Here is an 18,295-nt window from a genome sequence, read left to right as displayed (position 1 = left end):
ATTGGAAGTTAGAGGACAGATCTTTAAAGCCCTTGCTCGGCAAATTATTGGTCATGTGACACTGGAAACTGTACTTCACCTTTCCTAGATTCAGTTTTCACACCCATAAAATAGGATTCAGTATCTGTTCAATTCTGAGCTACAAAGAATTCTGGTTATGAAAACACATATATAAAACCATGCTGAAACAATAACTTATTAGACAAATGGAAGGTAGATTTCTCATTAAAATTAATCAAAGAGGGGGCTGCTGGGTGGCTCAGTGGTTGAGCATCTGTCTTTGGCTCAAGTCATGATCCCAGGGTCCTGAGATTGAGTCCCACAGGGGGCTCTGTGGAGGGAGCCTGCTTCTCCCTCTGTCTATGTCTCTGCCTCTCTCTGTTTCTCATGAATAAATAAAATCTTTAAAAATATAAAAAAATTAATCAAAGAGATACTTAGATTAATGGAAAAAAATTTTTTTATATTAATGGAAAAATTTAACCAAAGATCCTCTAACATATTGTAGAATTTCAAGAATTTATTATTCTGTTTGCATGAATACTTGGAGGTTATATTATATAAGAAAAAAAAACTATATAATTTTAATTTGTCTTAAGGACACAATAAGGGGCTTCTGGGTGGCTCAGTCAGTTAAGCATCTTCCTTCAGCTCATGCTCACTTGCCCTCTATCTCAAATAAATAAATAAAATCTTAAAAAAAAAAAAAAGGCACAACAAGAGGGGAAGCTGTTAAAAAAAAAATGAGGGGAAGCTGTAGTTGTGTTACAGTATTTCCCTAAAGCGGAGAACTAAATATTAACTCTCAAAGAACTGCACAATAAGGGGTCTGTTTTTTCATTTCAATTCATTCCAAATGATTAAAATAAAAATAATGAAAATTCTTGAGACTCAGGTGGAGAGAAAAATCAGATTTCCTTCTTTTCTCAGTCAACTTTTCTGCTGTACTAAACAGAACCTTATACTACACCTCATTTTAAAAACTATTTGGGGGATCCCCGGATGGCTCAGCGGTTTAGCGCCTGCTTTTGGCCCAGGGCGCAATCCTGGAGTCCCGGGATCGAGTCCCGAGTCGGGCTCCCGGCATGGAGCCTGCTTTTCCCTCCTCCTGTGTCTCTGCCTCTCTCTCTCTATCATAAATAAATAAATAAATCTTTAAAAAAATAAAAGAATAAAAACTATTTGGGTTATTTAGTCCAACTATCCCTTCCAAACTTAAATATACGTTATAAGTAATACAAATAGTGTTTAAGATTTATTTTTTTTAAAGATTTTATTTATTTATTCATGACAGAGAGAGAGAGAGAGAGAGAGAAGCAGAGACACAGGCAGAAGGAGAAGCAGGCTCCATGCAGGGAGCCTGACGTGGGACTCAATCCCAGGTCTCCAGGATCACACCCCGGGCTGAAGGCGGTACTAAACCGCTGGGCCACCAGGGCTGCCCAAGATTTTATTTTTAAGTAATTTCTACTCACAACCTGGAGATCAAGAGTCACTCACATGAGCCATCGACTGAGCCAGCCAGGCATACCAATGCAAATATTTTTCAGCTATGCATGTAAGTACTCCTTCCTAGTACCAGAAGATAACAACGGAGTTCACCTACAGTATACAAGTCACATCTCTTTTGTCATGTTGTGATAGGTTCTTGTAGTATGCAGACTCCAAGATGGCTCCAGAGATCCCAATCACTTGGTATTCAGATCCTTGAGTAATTCCCTCCCACACTGTATCAGGAATTGACCAATAGAATACAGCAAAAGTGACAGCACATCACTTCCAAGGTCAGGTTATAGAAGGCAATATGGTTTTGGCAGCTCATTTGTTCTTTCCTTCTATCTTCGTCTCCATCCCCCTCTCCTCTCCTCCCTCTCTCCTGGACTATTTTCTGTGAGGAAACCAGTAGCCATGTCACGAGGACATTTGGGCTGTTAAAATGCACACATGGCAAATAACTGAAATCTATGGCCAACTGGTAAAGAGGACCTGAGGCCTGCCTACAACCACATGGGTGAGTCCAGAAGTGGACCCGTCAGCTCCAAATGATGGCTACCCCAGCTAACAGCATGACTGCAAACTCATGAGAGACTCTGAATAAAAATCACTAGGCAAAGCAATCCTGGTTTTCTTGCCCACAGATATTGTAAGCTAATAAATATTTGCTGTTTTAAGTGGCTAAGTTTTGAGGTCATTTGTTATATAGCACACATAACTAATACAGTCCATGCCTATATCTGCCATATTAAAGTAACAATGACTATATAACGAGTAACAGCCATTCTAACACTATACTGTTATACTTGCCACATTCAATCATCATATGAAGTCAATAGTTATAATTGTGATTTTACAAATAAAGAAACTGAAATGCAATATTGTTGAATAACTTGCCCAGGGTATCATGTAAAACCAAGGTTTGACCACTAATTGGTCATTTCCAGACCCCATGTTCTTTCCACTATATCACTGTTCAGAAGCGGCACTATTTTAAATACTCTAAGACTCTCTTCTATAAATTCAATTAATGCCCCACTTTTTCAAAACTGATAATCTGAGGCTCAAAACTATCCTAACTCATCCTACACTGTCCACAAGACTCCCCAAAGAAACGCCCCCCCCATGAAAACAGCAAAAGACAAAGCACAGCTTCAATAATCCATGCGAATTCTGCAAGTATCAAATTACTAGCTAATTTAGAAACGTCAATTTTTTTTTACTTTTTTGCAGGTAACCCTCTGTAATTCCATAGGTAGAAATGCTTTGGTTTCCAAGAAAATGTAATTATTTTTATAGTTGCACTAGCTTCTCTTACACCAAAAAAAAAAAAAAAAAAAAAAGTCAAGTTAAAAATCAGCCCATCAATTTAAGGCTATCAGAATTTCTAAATATTAAACTCACCCTTTCTAATAATTTCTGAAGCTTTAATGTTTTTTCTTCACGTAACTTTTCCCTTAGCTGCTGTGCTTTCATTTGTTTTTCTTCATGTTTCTTCTTAGATTCTGCAATTGTTCTATTAACACAAACAAATGGACAGAAGACACAAATGTTTACATGATAAAGCCAAAAATATTTTCTTTAGTCTTAAACATTTTTAAAATAAATATAAAAAGTATACAAAGCTAATTTTGGCCTAACATTTCAGGAAAACTCTGTCACTTTTCAATGTATCTGTAACTATCCTGAGTAATGTGCCTTACAATGTTGTGCAGCAACTCCACTTAATAGTCAGGAGTCGGGGCAGCCTGGGTGGCTCAGCGGTTTAGCGCCACCTTCACCCCAGGGCCAGATCCTGGGGACCCGGGATCGAGTCCTGCATCAGGCTCCCTGCATGGAGCCTGCTTCTCCCTCTGCCTGTGTCTCTGCCTCTCTTTCTCCCTCTCTGTGTGTCTGTTATGAATAGATAAATAAAATCTTTAAAAAAAAAAAAAAAAGGAGTAACTAGCTTCCCTCCTGTGAAACATTTCAAATTAATTTTCAAAGGCCAGACCTTTTACGAGATGGTGAGGAAAGTTTTTCATGCATGTGAATTCCATGGCCTGGAGGTCTAGCAGGTTCCTCTTCTACAATATCCCCCCATGATGTATTTTGGCGCCAAGTTTCACGAGCTGCCCAGAAAAAAAGAAAACTACTATAACTGTTTAACCACACAGTTCTATAAAACCAACATTTGAGAACAGACTTTTAAAAGGCATTAGCATTCCCCTCCAAATTATTTATTTTACACATAAACTATAATAATTTACCCTAAATCTCTCTAGCTACACATACAATACAGCATGCATACATACACACACACACACACACACAAATACCTTCATAATCTGCAAGGACATCATTCCAGTCCATAGACATACCACAGAAAGATACACTCCCACTTCCCATGCTGGCCTAAAATGTAATAAGGAAAAGTGAAAAACAAATATTAAACACAATTATAATCTTAAAAAATGAACTGCAGATGTAATTTTCCTACCTATTACTAATACATTTAAGAGCTCAAAATCAGAAAAAAGCTATATACCTCTTATAGTTACAGTAATCGCCAAGTTAAAATACTATAGTATATACATTTTAAGAGGAAGATAAACCTACTTGTCATTAACAGCAAAGACAAATCAAGTTTAAAAGAAACATATTGGCCTCATACTATTACCACATAACTCTGCCATATTCATGAGAAGAGCTCAAAATTATTCTCTGGGCATTAAAATTTCATAGAAAAATATTTAAAACATTTATAGTTACTTTCATTCTCAAAGAAGTCCCTCATAAAAAAATATACAAAAAAAAAAGAAGTGCCTCTTATCAAATATATATATCCTGGGTGCTTAGTGATTGTAAAGCACATATCATTTGTGGTTTTTTTACATATTTTTTTTAATTGGAGTTCAATTTGCCAACATATAGCATAACACCCAGTGCTCATCCCATCAAGTGCCCCCTCAGTTCCCGTCACCCAGTCACCCCCACCCCCGCCCTTGTCCCTTTCCACCATCCCTTGTTCGTTTCCCAGAGTTAGGTGTCTCTCATGTTCTGTCTCCCTTTCTGATATTTCCCACTCATTCGTTTGCTTTTCCTAGCAGAAAGAAAAAAGTAAACTACTTTAGATTCTATTTCAATCTCTGCAATTACAATCTTAGTAATGTTGAGTTCTTACTTTTTCCAAGATTCAATTTATCTATTTTTAAAATGGGAATAACAACTTCCAACTTGTCAACTGTACTATACATAAAAACACTAAAAAAAAAAAAAAAAAAAAAACTGTGTAATGGTAAAGTGCTTCAAAAAAAAAAAAAAAAAAAGAGAGAGATTTCCTATTGTTTTTGTATGAATTCTAAGTCTTCCTGGCCCTAAGAATTTTATTTCTAGATGTAATTTTTGAACAAGCATGTTAAAAATTCTAAGCGTTCACAGAAAGAATCCAAGGTGTCAGTGAAGTAGACTCATCCCTAAGCTCATCTATTCCCACAAACACAACTAGATAACTATCAAATCATTCTCCCAGAAATCAGCCTGAAAACTGACAGGACAAACTCTACAACTAAAGGGAGAGAAGAGGTCACAATGAAGAAGGTAGGAAGCACAGAGATGTGGTTTAGAAGAGAAATGGATCAGATCTTGGGTACCTCCGCAGAGGGGAGGGAGCCCAGGTCATGGAGAAAGGGAAGAGATGAACACACAAGGGAATGTACAAGAACATTTCCCCAAAGCCATTGGCTTGGAAAATGAATTTTGTGTTTTTGCAACCAGCAAGGCTTTAAAGCTTAGGGTTCTAAAAGTCCACAGGCTTGGCTAGTATGTAGCCCAGAGGGCACAGCCCTGCTCCGGAAAGAAGGTAGACAAACAACAGCAAAACAGTGCTCTGAACAAACACCTGGGGCACACAGTGGGGAGTGATTCACTATTCTAGGAGTATGTCCCTGAGAGGCAGTGTTCACACAAAGATGCCTCTCTGAGAACAAAGGAGCTAGGATAGAGCCATTTCTCTTTCCCACCCCTCAAGATAAACAAAGAGCCATCTCAGGCAGCAGTTCACCCCAACACTGGCTATAATTTGCTTACACCAAGCAAGCCCCACACCCCTACACTCTAGCAGGACTATACTTTTTAGTCAACCTTGCCTCAGTCCCAGCAAAGTAGGCCCCTCCCCAAGAGGACCAGCAGAAACTCCTGGCCATATCACATCTCCTAACCAGAGAGTTCCTCAAGGCCTCAGTTCTGGTAGAGTTTGTGTCAGGTCTCAACTCACAAGCACACCAGAGCTTATATTTAGTTAAAACTCACCATATTCAGGCCAGGGATCAAACACTGCCCCCAGCAGGCAAGGAGAGCCTCTGCAAACAACTGGCCTGAAGGACAGAGCAGCCAAACCACAAAAGCAGGGCATAAGCAGTACACACCAGAGACACTCCCTGAAGTGCCAGATTTGGGGCACTACATCACCTCTTCTTCAGAAGGCCATTACTTTCAATAGAAGGAGACATAACTGGCTTTTCTAACACAGAGAAGAAGGCAGAGACTTAGACAAAATGCCAAGACGGAGAAATTTATCCTAAATGAAAGAACAAGATAAGGCCATGGCCAGAGAGCTAAGCAAAACAGAAATAACATAGTTGATAAGAACTTAAAACAACAATCATAAGGATACCCACTGGGCTTAAGAAAAGAAGACATTGGTGAGACCCTTACAACAGAGACAAAAGAACCAATCAGAGACCAAGAATGAAATAACTGAGATTGGAAATAGACCTGATGCAATTAACAGCAGGCTGGAAGATGTAAAGGAATGAATTAGTAACCCTGAAGATAAAATAATGGACAATAACGAAGCTGAACAATAGAGAAAGAATAATTAGGCAACACAAATGATTTAGAGAATTCAGTGACTCCATCAAATGTAAAAACATTTGTGTTATAGGAGTCCCAGAAGAGAAGAGAGGGAAAGGGGGGCAGAAAATTTATTTCAAGACATAACAGCAGAAAATTTCCCTAATCTGAGGAAAGAAACAGGAGGCACAGAGAACTCCCATCAAAATCAACAAAAGCAGGACAGCAAGATATATTGTAATTAAATTTGCAAAATACAGTTATCACTATATTATATAAGTGATATAAGAAAAAATTTTTAAAGCAGCAAGGCAAAGGAAGTCCTTTACTTACAAGGGAAAACCGGTAAGACTAGCTGGAGATTTCTCAACAGAAACCGGTCAAGCCAGAAGACAGTGGCATGCATTATGCTAAACATGCTAAATGAAAAAAAACTCTACAGCCAAGAATGCTCTATCCAACAAGGCTATATACTATTCAGAATAGAAGAAGAGATAAAGAGTTTCTCGGACAAACAAAAATAGCTTTTGAGCTCATGACCACTAAACCAACCCTACAAGAATTATTAAAGGGGACTCTCTCAGTGCAAAGGAGACCAAAAGTGACACAGATAAGAAAGGATTAGAGAAAATCTCAAGAAACAACAAGTAATGAAATGGCAGTAAGTATGTACCTATCAATAATTACTTTGAATGTAAGTGGACCAAACACTTCAGGTTGTCAGAATGGATTAAAAAAATAAGAACCATCTATATGTTGCCTACATGAGACTCATTTGAGACCTAAAGACTCTTGCAGATTGCAAGTGAGGGGGTAGAAAAACATTTATATTTATATCAGACAAAAGAGACTTTTTTTCTTGTATTGTTTTTATCCTGCTTTGCTATCAGGGTAGTACTGACCTCATGAAATGATTCTGAACATGTTCCCTCTATTCCATTATTTGTAAGATTTTGAAAAAGACTTTCATTAATATCTTAAAAAAATATTTGGTAGAATTCACCAATGAAAACATGTGATGTTCGGCTTTTCTGTGCTCAGAGTTTCTGATTCCCAATTCCAACTTTCATTCTTGTTACTGGTTTAAGAAGACTTCCTATTTCCCAGATTCAAGATTCATGATTCAATCTTGGTAACTTGTGTGTTTTTAGGAATTCTCTGTTTGTTGTGTTTTTTTTCTAAGTTATCTCATTTGTTAGTATATAACTGTTAACAGTAATCTATTATCAATTGTATTGTTTTCTATTTCTCATTTTGACTTTTGAATCTTCTTTTTTTTTTTTCTTAGTTAAAATAGTTAAAGCATTGCCAATTTTATTTCTTTTTTTGGGGGGCGGATACTAGTCATGACTTTCAATGTTATGTTATTGTTCATTCTGGTCTCTATTTTCTTTATTTGATTTTTCTTTGCTGTCTCTCTCCTCTACTAAATTTCAGCTAAGTTTCTTTTTCTAGTTCCTTGTGGTATAACATTAAATTGTTTATTTTAAGTATTTTTTAAAAGATCGTTTATTTATTTGAGAGAGAGAGAGAAAGAGAGCACAAGCAGGGGGAGTGGCAGGCAGACGGAGAGAGAGAAGCAGACTCCCCATAGAGCAGGGAGCCTGATATGGGACTCAATCCCAGGACCCAGGGGATCATGACCTGAGCTGAAGGCAGGTGCTTAACCGACTGAACCACCCAGGTGCCCTATTTTTCTTAATACAAGTGTTTATAGCATAAATTTCATTCTAACATCTGCTTTTGCTGCACAAGTTTTGGAACATTGTGTTTTCTTTTTTTTTGTTTTGAGACAGATTTTGATTTGCCATTTGATTTCCTATTTGGCACACTGCTTGTTCAGTAGTGTGTTGTTTAATATTTACCCATTAGATATTTAATATTTACATGATAGATTTTCCAACTTTGTTTTATTGTTGATCTTTAGTTTTGTACCATTGTGGGTAGAAAATATACTTGGTACGATCTCAGTCTTCTTAAATTTGTAGTATATGTTATATCTCTTTTTATGTGACTTAGCCAGGGGATTCGTCTTCTGTGTGTACTTAGAGAAAACGTGGTGTTCTATTTTTCTTGGAGAGATTATTTTATATCTATCTTTTAGATCACATGTTCTGAAGTATGCTTCAAGTAAAAAATGTTCTTGTTGGGAAGAAAAATACCTTTAACTGAGGGTACTCATTTAAAATAAAGTATTATCAGGGGATCCCTGGGTGGCTCAGCGGTTGAGCATCTGCCTTTGGCCCAGGGGCATGATCCTGGAGTCCGAGGATCAAGTCCTGAATCGGGCTTCCTGCATGAAGCCTGCTTCTCCCTCTGCCTGTGTCTCTGCCTCTCTCTCTCTCTGTGTGTGTCTCTTATGAATAAATAAGTAAAATCTTTAAAGTATATCAGAGGTCAGCAAGGAGGGATGAAATAGGTGAAGGGGATTAAGAGTACACTTACCATGATGAGCACTGAGTAATGTAGAGAATTGTTGAATCAAATTGAATACCAATAAAAAATAAATTTATTATTAAAAAAAAGAATTGTTGAATCACTATATTGTACACCTAACACTAATATAATACTGAATGTTAACTACAGTGGAATTACAAAAAATAAAATAAAATATTAAATTTAAAAAATTAAAGCTCACAGAAAAATCACTGTCATTGTCAGTTTCAATATTAATATCATTGTTTTCCTCTGCTTCAATTTCTCTGGTTAACTGCTCCTCTTCAGCAATGGCACTGGCAATGGCTTCTTCGTTAGCCTTTTCTAGACGATCTGCTAGCTCTTCTTTTTTAGCAAGAACTTCTGCCATTGACTATAAAGTTAAAAACAAACACACAAAAGAATCATCAGTTGATTGGAAAGTTAAGTAATCATTTCTTTCTTCATTTGTTAATGATATATAACAGTATACAAAGAATAACATTGATCTGGAATTACAAAACATGGGGTTCACTATAGGTTCAACCACTTGCTACCTGTGTGACTTGAAAACTTCTTAAAACCAAAAGCCTATTTTGTATTCCATAAATAGTACAATAATCTATGACTTACCTTATTTATCAGACTACTGTGTATGAGAAACTGTAAAGTTACACAAATAACAGGTATTATTAATATCAAAGTATGAATTTAGTTTGAGTGCCAAAATTCAAAACAGTTGTAGAGAAAATATCTTTAAAACAGAAGAAAAATACTATAAATGGAACACAGAAAGATTTTATTCTGAAATGGTGATATTATTTTCTGAGCATATGTAACATATATATCACTTAAAAACATGCATTAGAAAAAATACAAATAATATGCATCTAAATCATTAATAAATCCATATGATAAGCTACAAATGTGTATTAGAAACTCTAAAGTAAACACTAAAATAACGAAACAAAGAATTGTGACTAATAAGCCAACAAAGGAGATAAATTAGAATTATCAAACATAATTAATCCAAAAGAAGGGAGAAGGAGAAGAAAAAGGGGGTGAAGAAAAGATGAGTCAGAGAGAAGACAAATACTAAGATGGTATATTTATATGAACTATATCAATAATCAATAGTTTAGACCAGAATAGTCTAAATACCTCAATTAATAGAGATTGTCAAACTGGATAAAAAGCAAGACCCAAACATATGCTGCCCAAAAGAAACTTAACTGAAATCTCAGATTACAAACAGATTACAAATGAAAGTGCTACAATGCTAACACCAATCAAAAGAAAACTAAAGTATTAATATCAGGCACAGATTTCAGAGCAAAAGTATCAAGAGAGATTTTTTAAAAATGGTCATTTCATAATGATAAAAGGGTTCTTTCATCAAAAAGACAAAACAAACCTAAACATGTATGGACTTAATAACAGGGCTTCAAAATACATGAAGCAAAAATGGATTGAACTACAAAAGTAAATAAATTTAATGGGAATGGAAAACAGTGCTGCCATTTTAGAAAATAGTCTAATAATTCCTCAAAAAGTTTAAACATAAAGTTACCATATGACCCAACAATTCCACTCTTTGATATTTACCCCAGAGAAATGAAACCAAATATCCACACAAAAACATATACAAATATTTAAAGCAGCATTATTTATAACAGCCAGAAAATGGAGACAGTCCAAATGTCCATCATCTGAAGAATGGATAACATGTGGCATATTCATACAATGGAATATTATTTGGCCACAAAAGGGAATGAAGTACTGAGTCTTAAAAACATCATGCCCAGGGAAAGAAGCCAGTCACAAAACACCACATGTTATATTCCATTTCCATGGAATGTTCAGAACAGACAAATCTATGAGACAGAAAGCAGATCTGTGGCTATCTAGGGTTGGAAGGGTGGGATGAAGGGAGGGACTGCTGATGGATACTGGGTTTCTTTCGTAGTAATGAAAGTGGCCTAAAATTGATCGTGAGGATTGTTGTACAACTCTGTAAATATACTGAAAAATACTGAATTGTAAAATTAAAATGGGTAAACTGTGTGTTATATACATTTTATCTCAATAAAGTTGTTTAAAAAAATAAAAAGAAACAGTTTCACAGATATATTCAGAGCTTTCAATACCCCTTTCTCAACTGATAGAACATGTATAGAAAACTGGCACGGATCTAGGAGACCTGAAAAATATTATCAACAAAACTGACCTCTAGGTATTTTTGTAGAAGGAATGAAAACATATGTTCAAAACAAAGACAAACATTCATGGTGCCACTACTCATAACAGAGAAACTGAAAATGACTCAAACGTGTCCACAACTGAAGGAATCAACATACTCTGCTACATGTGTCTAACTGAATTATGACAAAAGACCATAAAAAGTATGAACTATTGGGACACACAACTACATGGATGAACCTCAAAATAATCATGCTGAGGAAAAAAAGCCAAACAAAAGATTATATTATTCCATTTACATAAGATTCTGAAAATGTCAATCAATATATAATGACAGCGATGACCTGGGAAGGAAATACAGGGAAGAACAGAAAGGAGGGATTGCCAAGGGAAATCTGAAAACTTCTGGAGGCAATCAGTATGTTCACTTTCTTGATTGTAGTGATATTTTTATAGATATAAACACATCAAAATTCTAACAATTTGTATATTTTAGATATGTGAAGTTCACTGAAAATCAAGTATATCTCAAGAGAGGAATTAAAATATGCAAATGCTTGAGCCCCAACTTAGAATGGAATTGGTCTGGAGAGGAGCGTAGGCACTGACTATTGTTAATGTGCAACAAAGACCTTACAACTTAAGAACAATTTAAAAATCCAAATATTAAAGTTGAATATATTTAACTTTGCAGAAAGTAAGTTCTCCCATAAACCTATTGGCTTTTTCAATTGTATCTTCCCCAGAGTACATTTCTATTTAGTCTCTGAAGACCTGAAAAGATTTTAATTAATGATTAAAACGATTCAATTATTCATGTCCAACTTGTGCTATTTTTCACACTGTGAAAGTCAAATAAATATCTACACACAGTATTTTTTTAATTTCCAAATTTCATTAAAATTTGAAATTTTAGTAAATCTAAAAACATAGATCCACTGTAGCTACATTTTATATTAGCACATTTTTACAATAGTGGCAAAAGTTGACGTTAAATAGGAAGGTTCTAAGCCATTTTTCACCAAAATTTCTGTTAAATACGAGAATTGCAGAATTTTTACCTTTAACCAGCTACATGATGATACTGTACTAAGAAAGAAAAGAAGACAGTTGTCTCATCACTGCAGAACCTAAAGAGGTACATACCTAGAGCAAACCAAAGACTTAATCTCTGCCAAGGCAAATCCAAAAACTAGTTTTTTAAAGAAAGTTCCTCAAGTACTCTAAAAACGTACTAATATTCATATTTAAAGCATAGTATATAAAGTGTGTAAATCTGATCCTTAAGTAACCAAGAGTTTTTAATATTCTACCACAAGCTATTTACATACGTGATCAAAATAAAATAGATGAAGTAAGAACTTTTAAATAATTATTTAATGCTTATTTAAGTATGGGACCTTTGTCCTCTTTCGAAATTTGATTCTCACAGAATCAATTCACAAAATAATTTAATGTGATATCTAGCTATGAAAATTAAAAATACAAAAATGACCAATATCTATCCCATACATTACGCCTAGTATTTATATGACCATAACTATATTCAACATTTAAAAACAGTCACAGTAAGAGTCAAGTTAAAATACAACTCCTTATTTTTAAAATTTAAATGTTTTTCTTGTTACTGTTACCCTTCTTTTTCCCTTAACACTTATCAAGCTTCATTTACATGTAATGTTATTATCTCTATAAGATGTGTAATTTGGTCTAACACCATCTGTTCATAACATCTTTCAGCATGATAAGGCATTAAGTTTTGAAGGAAACTATAGTATAACAGTGGTCACTTAAAAAATAAAATTTGAGTAATTTTTCTCAACAACTTTTTATATATGCCTATTTCTTTTAAAAGTTACATTTAAGCTAGAATGACCCATTCTGGAATACTGTCACATCTAGTATCTTAATACTCAAGTGGGAAACCGAAAGACATGAGGACAAATAAGCAGTCATCCAAAAACATAAACCTATAATTCCAAATCAATACATTCTTAAAGATTCTGCAATAGCAATGGTAGATAAATTTCATCGACCAACTCCACACAAATGATAGAGGCTGTCTAAAGTATAACGAGAATTTTCAAAAGTCCAGTAAGCAGCATGTCCCATCCATCAGAGTACCAGATGTTGCATAGAAGACTTTATCATTACTGGTTTAGTTTCTTAGTGCCAGACTAAAGAACATTCGATCAAATCACAAACTGAATGATTTTAGCAATAGTTATTTAACTTGGATAGTCTCATTTTTTTTCCTCTACAAAACAAGAAGAATCTTAACTGTATCAAAAGCTTGTTATAAGAATAAAATGTTAAAATGAAATAACATATAAAATGCTTTATAAAATGTAAAATAATACACAACACAATTTATTATTATTAGGGTTTATGCCCTTTTAATATATTTACTCACAATTCTGATAAGTTGTTCTTACCAAGTTAGCAGCACTCACATTTGAAATATCTGAAGGGTCCATTTCACTTTCTATCCCCGCTTTCTCTGATGAAAGCACGTCATTTGCTTGTGAAGGAGGTGTGTCAGCTTGTTGAGTAACTGAAACACACTCTGTATCAATGTGAACACCAGGTATTTCAGAAGTTCCCACAGAACTGTCTTGTAAAGTACTACTGCCAGAGTTCTTGACATCGTCCAATGTACTCACTGTGAACTAAGAAAACACATTTACAGGATGAATCAGAGGTAATAGAAAATACAAACTACACCATTGTAGAAAAACTGATTATGCCTACCATGAACCTATCAACTAAAGCAGTAGTTAACTTGCTGAGAGACAACTTAGTTGGATTTTCTTGTTATGTTTCCAGTTTAAAAAAAGAAAAAAAAATTAAGCAGCCATGAATTTTATTTGCACACATACTATGTATGTATAGAGCACTGTCTGAAATGCTTTATGAAATTAAGCTATATTATAATTACATTTTCTTTGAGTAAGCTGATTCTTGATGAGTACTTTACATACCTCACAAAAGAAATTCTAGTCACAAGTAGAATACTGTCTTATATTTAAATAACTAAAGGTATTTACATGGTTTTTCCAAAAGTTGTCTGTCTAATATCAAATGAAGGCATTTTTCAACAAAATATCCACTTTGAGGGCACTTTATTCAAAACATGACACTTGCTGAATATAACATTAACAAACCTGAAAGTATCTTTCACATAAAACCACATGGTACACAAAACCAATTCTCAGATCTAAAAGAGAAATACGAGAAAAAGTATAGTGTATCTGAGCATGAAGTCTCATTCATTATATAATTCCTATCTAGATTTCCATATCCTCCTCATTACCCTTTAGGAATATTTAACACATGAATAGAAATAGGAAAATTATCTAAGTCAAATAAAATACTATCTTAAGCCAAAGACATATCCATTTTTTAACATTCCATTATAGTAAATAGAAACAAGTTTTTTAAAAAAAAAAAAAAAGAAACAAGTTTTTATTTTCACTTTATAACAGAACACAGAAAGAATGCTATGTTTTCCAATTATATTCAGAGTAATGAGCTCCAAGTAGAATTAAAATCTAAAATTGTGAATTTAAAGGCCACTCACACCACTATTTAAATAAACTTTAGGTAAACATGGCAGTGGCTATAAAACTCCCAGTTTGATTAACTATTTATATAAATATTAAACTTTGTCAAGTCTTATAAACTATAAAAATTCTACTATTGGTCAAAACTTAAAAGTGTCTCAAAGTGTTGATTTTCATGTATTATTTAAGTTGTATCACATTGTTTACATTACTATTGACATTATCTATACATTAGTCACCATAGTTTATAATCTTCTTGGCAATATTTATATTAGCATTACTGATGTTTACAATATAGTCAACTCTGTTTATTAAAAAAATCAGTATCATTTATACAACAAAATCAAAGTGAAACTATAAAGTAATGTTGAAAAAATATATAAATATGCTAATTCCATTTTTAGAATGACAGTGAGAACAAATGTTAAAAATAAGCTTGGATACCAACAGCAATTAACTTTTTATATTGGAATATTTTAGCAATACATTAATTACTCAAAAGCTGTATGTATGGATTATTCCTAAAATCTCAAATCATGTAAGTTTCTTCATTACACAAAACCAGTATAATTATTATAGTGTAAAATTTTATAGCCAAAATGTATTTTAGCAAAAATGCTAGGTGTTACGTGGGGTTTTTTTTCTATTGTCTTTGTTGCTATTATTTTTTTTTCCTTCCTTCCTTCCTTCCTTCCTTCCTTCCCTCCTTCCTTCCTTTCTTTCCTTTCTCTCCTTTACTAGACAAAATGACAAGACTGAGAAATTCATCCCAAAAGTAAGAGCAAGAGGCAGCACTCACTGCCAGGGATTTAATCAATACATATATAAATAAGATGTCTGAACTAGAATTTAAAACAAAGATTATAAAGATACTACCTGGGCTTGGAAAAAAGCATAGAATACGCTAAAGAATCCTTTACTGTAGAGGTTAAAGAACTAAAATCTAGTCAGACTAAAATTAAAAATGCTATTACCTAAATGCAGTCCCAAGTAGAGGCCATAAAAATGAGGATGAATGAAGGTGAACTATACGTTAAGTGATTTAAAGGTTTCTTGGGGCACCTGGGTGGCTCAGAAGCTTAGGTGTCTGACTCTTGATTTCAGTTCAGGTCATGTCCTCAGGATTGTGAGATCAAGCCCTAGGTAGGGCTCTGTGCTCAGCAGGGGAGTCTGGTTGAGATTCTCTCCTTCTCCCTCTGCCCCTCCCTGCCATTCACACAGCCTCATTTGCTTGCTCTCTAATAAATAAATAAATCTCTTAAAAAAAGAAAAGAAAACCAAATTTTAAAAAAAGAGAGATTTCTTCATCAAGTTTACCTATATTGAAGTTTCTTAAAGGTATATCCTACAAAAGTACTGACTATTTCCTGTGTCTAGGACTCTGCTCCATAATGTGGGAAATTAAAAGGCAACATAAGATACCAATCATAAGAAGTTTTCAATTGCACATAGGCACATATATATTCAGGGGTTACAGAACATCAGGAGCAATGTACAATCAAGACCCATTATCATCATTAAGAAAAACATGGAAGTTGAATACAGTTTTCAATATAAACAAATATCCTAGAGGTAAAAAAGAAAAAAACTTTAAAAAGAAGATATTATAAACTGAGAAATATTTTAACAATTTTAAAACTTTTTTACTTAGCCCCTGTATCCTATCAAATAATGTCTTACATTTTGTTCTGCATAAAATTATATTAATTGCACATGAATCTTTACATAAGCAAATACCTGAAAAATTCCTTCATCAAATAGGTAAAATAAATTAAAATGGACTAAGAACATAAATACTGAGAGTATCAGCTTTAAATAATTGTATTAAATATTAGTAAATTACTCTACACTTGAATTGGAGGACATAAAAGGAGAGCAATTCCAAAATGATCCTTATGTTCATCACCATTTTTAATAACACTCCAAATGAAGAAATAGAATAACACTTAAAACAAGTAATCAAGAAATTTGGGCAAATTAATATCATATGCCTATAAATGCTCACCAAGGGCAAACACTTTATTTCTGTCAAAAATGCATAAGCTAACTTGGATAATGAACTAACTGAAAGACATTCAACAAAAAAAAAAAAAAAAAAAAAAAAAGCAATGTATTCTTCAAAAACTAACAGTGAAATACAAAGATAAATTGAAAACCTTTCCCAGGTGTAAGGATGTTAAAAAAACAAAACTAAATACAATGTGTGATTCTAGATTGGATCCTGGCTCAGGGAAAATATTCTATATGGAAATAGAATGGGACATGAATATGAATTATAAATTAGATGAAAACACTATATAGATGCCAAATTCCCTGAATTTTACAATTAACATAATTTAAAAAGTTTCTTTATTCCTTGGAGATATGTGCTATATTTAAAGGTGAATGGTTATGATGTATGCATATTACTCTCAAATGTTTAGCATACAATATGTGTTTGTGATGTATCAATATGAAGAGAGAAGAAAAAAATGAGGCAAAACATTAATCTGTGAATCTAAGTAAAGGTAAAAGGAAGATTCATTGTTCATTCTTGCAACTTTTCTGGAGATCTGAAATATTTTATAATAAAAAGTTTAAAACGGAGTAGGAAAACAGACATTCCAGTATAGACATATCCCTTATAAAAAGGCAGTAAAAGGATTTTCAGAAGGTACTACCTGGGTCCTTTCAGCAAGAGGATGGTCAAAAGATTGTAAGGAGTCTTTAGACCGAGATTCTGTAGTTTTAGAAGATCCATCTCCAGCAAATTCACCTTTCTGTATGCTTTCATCAGGTAAAAGACGTATATTTTCTTTATCGCTGTCATCCTTTGACTTTAATGTTTCTGTTGCTACTGAAACTTTTGTCATCACTGCTGTTGATCGTGAACGAACAGGCCTTCCTCTTTGAACAGTCTCCCATCCTTCAGCATCTTTCCGTTCTATGCAATTGAGGGATGGAAATAAATCAAGATTCCTTTAGATGATAAATATTTTCAAAAACATACAAAATAAAAATATTTTCCAATCTAATTCCCATTGAATGTAACTAATATACAAACATGATACTAATTATCATGCGAGGTGTAGTGTCTGTGTATTTGCACGTGTGACATCTAATATATAACCATACTGTGGGGTAGGTAAATTTTCCCTATTTTACAACTGACAAAACTGAGATTCAGATTAAGACTGACATAAGGCCACAGATGCAGAAAGTATATGTTTATAAATAAACATTTATACAGTGTTTACCATATGCTAATACTGTTCCAAGTGTTTTACATAGAATAACTTAATTTTCACAACCCTGTAATACCAGTACTATCATCCCAAATTTATCATTGATAAAATCTATCATTTGTCATTTCATTTACCCCACCTGTCGTTCAGAAAAATGAGACAAAGAGAGATTACCCAGAAATGGTAAAACCACAATGCAAGTCTAGGCAAATTGGTTCTGGTGTCCCAATGGTTACATAAAAACTGCCTAACTTTCAGAATCCAAACAGGCCTATCTTCAAAATCCAAGTCCTTTCATCTATTCTAGTACTAATAACATACATTTAACAACAACAACAGCAGCAAAAACAATTTCAATGATCCTAAGACCACATACCGTTAATCGAAGGAAACCTAGCAGATCTAATCCAATTATTTCACCACACATACAAGGAAACTGAAGATCTGTGTCCAAAGTTCACACAGCAAAATTGCCTAAAATAAGTAAGAATCTTCCACTAAAATGTTTGAAAATGTCACAACGTGAGGTATATATGTTTATAGTGATGCATATAGCTATAATTTTTA

General features: G+C 34.0%; 1 protein-coding gene across 9 annotated transcripts in view; it reads right to left on the bottom strand.

The window, feature by feature from the left end:
• Window positions 1-18,295, bottom strand: part of SCAPER (S-phase cyclin A associated protein in the ER) — a 432,460-nt gene that overhangs the window by 323,987 nt on the left and 90,178 nt on the right. For 8 of the 9 annotated variants that reach the window (XM_038581073.1, XM_038581077.1, XM_038581078.1 and 5 more), the window contains 6 exons: window positions 17,165-17,427; window positions 13,377-13,610; window positions 8,966-9,136; window positions 3,813-3,888; window positions 3,488-3,605; window positions 2,899-3,010 (listed from right to left, as the gene is read on the bottom strand). In XM_038581073.1, coding sequence (XP_038437001.1) covers window positions 2,899-3,010; window positions 3,488-3,605; window positions 3,813-3,888; window positions 8,966-9,136; window positions 13,377-13,610; window positions 17,165-17,427 — 974 coding nt within the window. The remainder of the gene's footprint in view (window positions 1-2,898; window positions 3,011-3,487; window positions 3,606-3,812; window positions 3,889-8,965; window positions 9,137-13,376; window positions 13,611-17,164; window positions 17,428-18,295) is intronic. The other variant, XM_038581076.1, reaches the window with a different exon arrangement.

This window comes from Canis lupus, chromosome 30, assembly GCF_011100685.1.
Source record: "Canis lupus familiaris isolate Mischka breed German Shepherd chromosome 30, alternate assembly UU_Cfam_GSD_1.0, whole genome shotgun sequence".
In the NCBI taxonomy this organism is placed as follows: Eukaryota; Metazoa; Chordata; class Mammalia; order Carnivora; family Canidae; genus Canis; species Canis lupus.
This window is presented reverse-complemented; position numbering and strand designations above follow the sequence as displayed.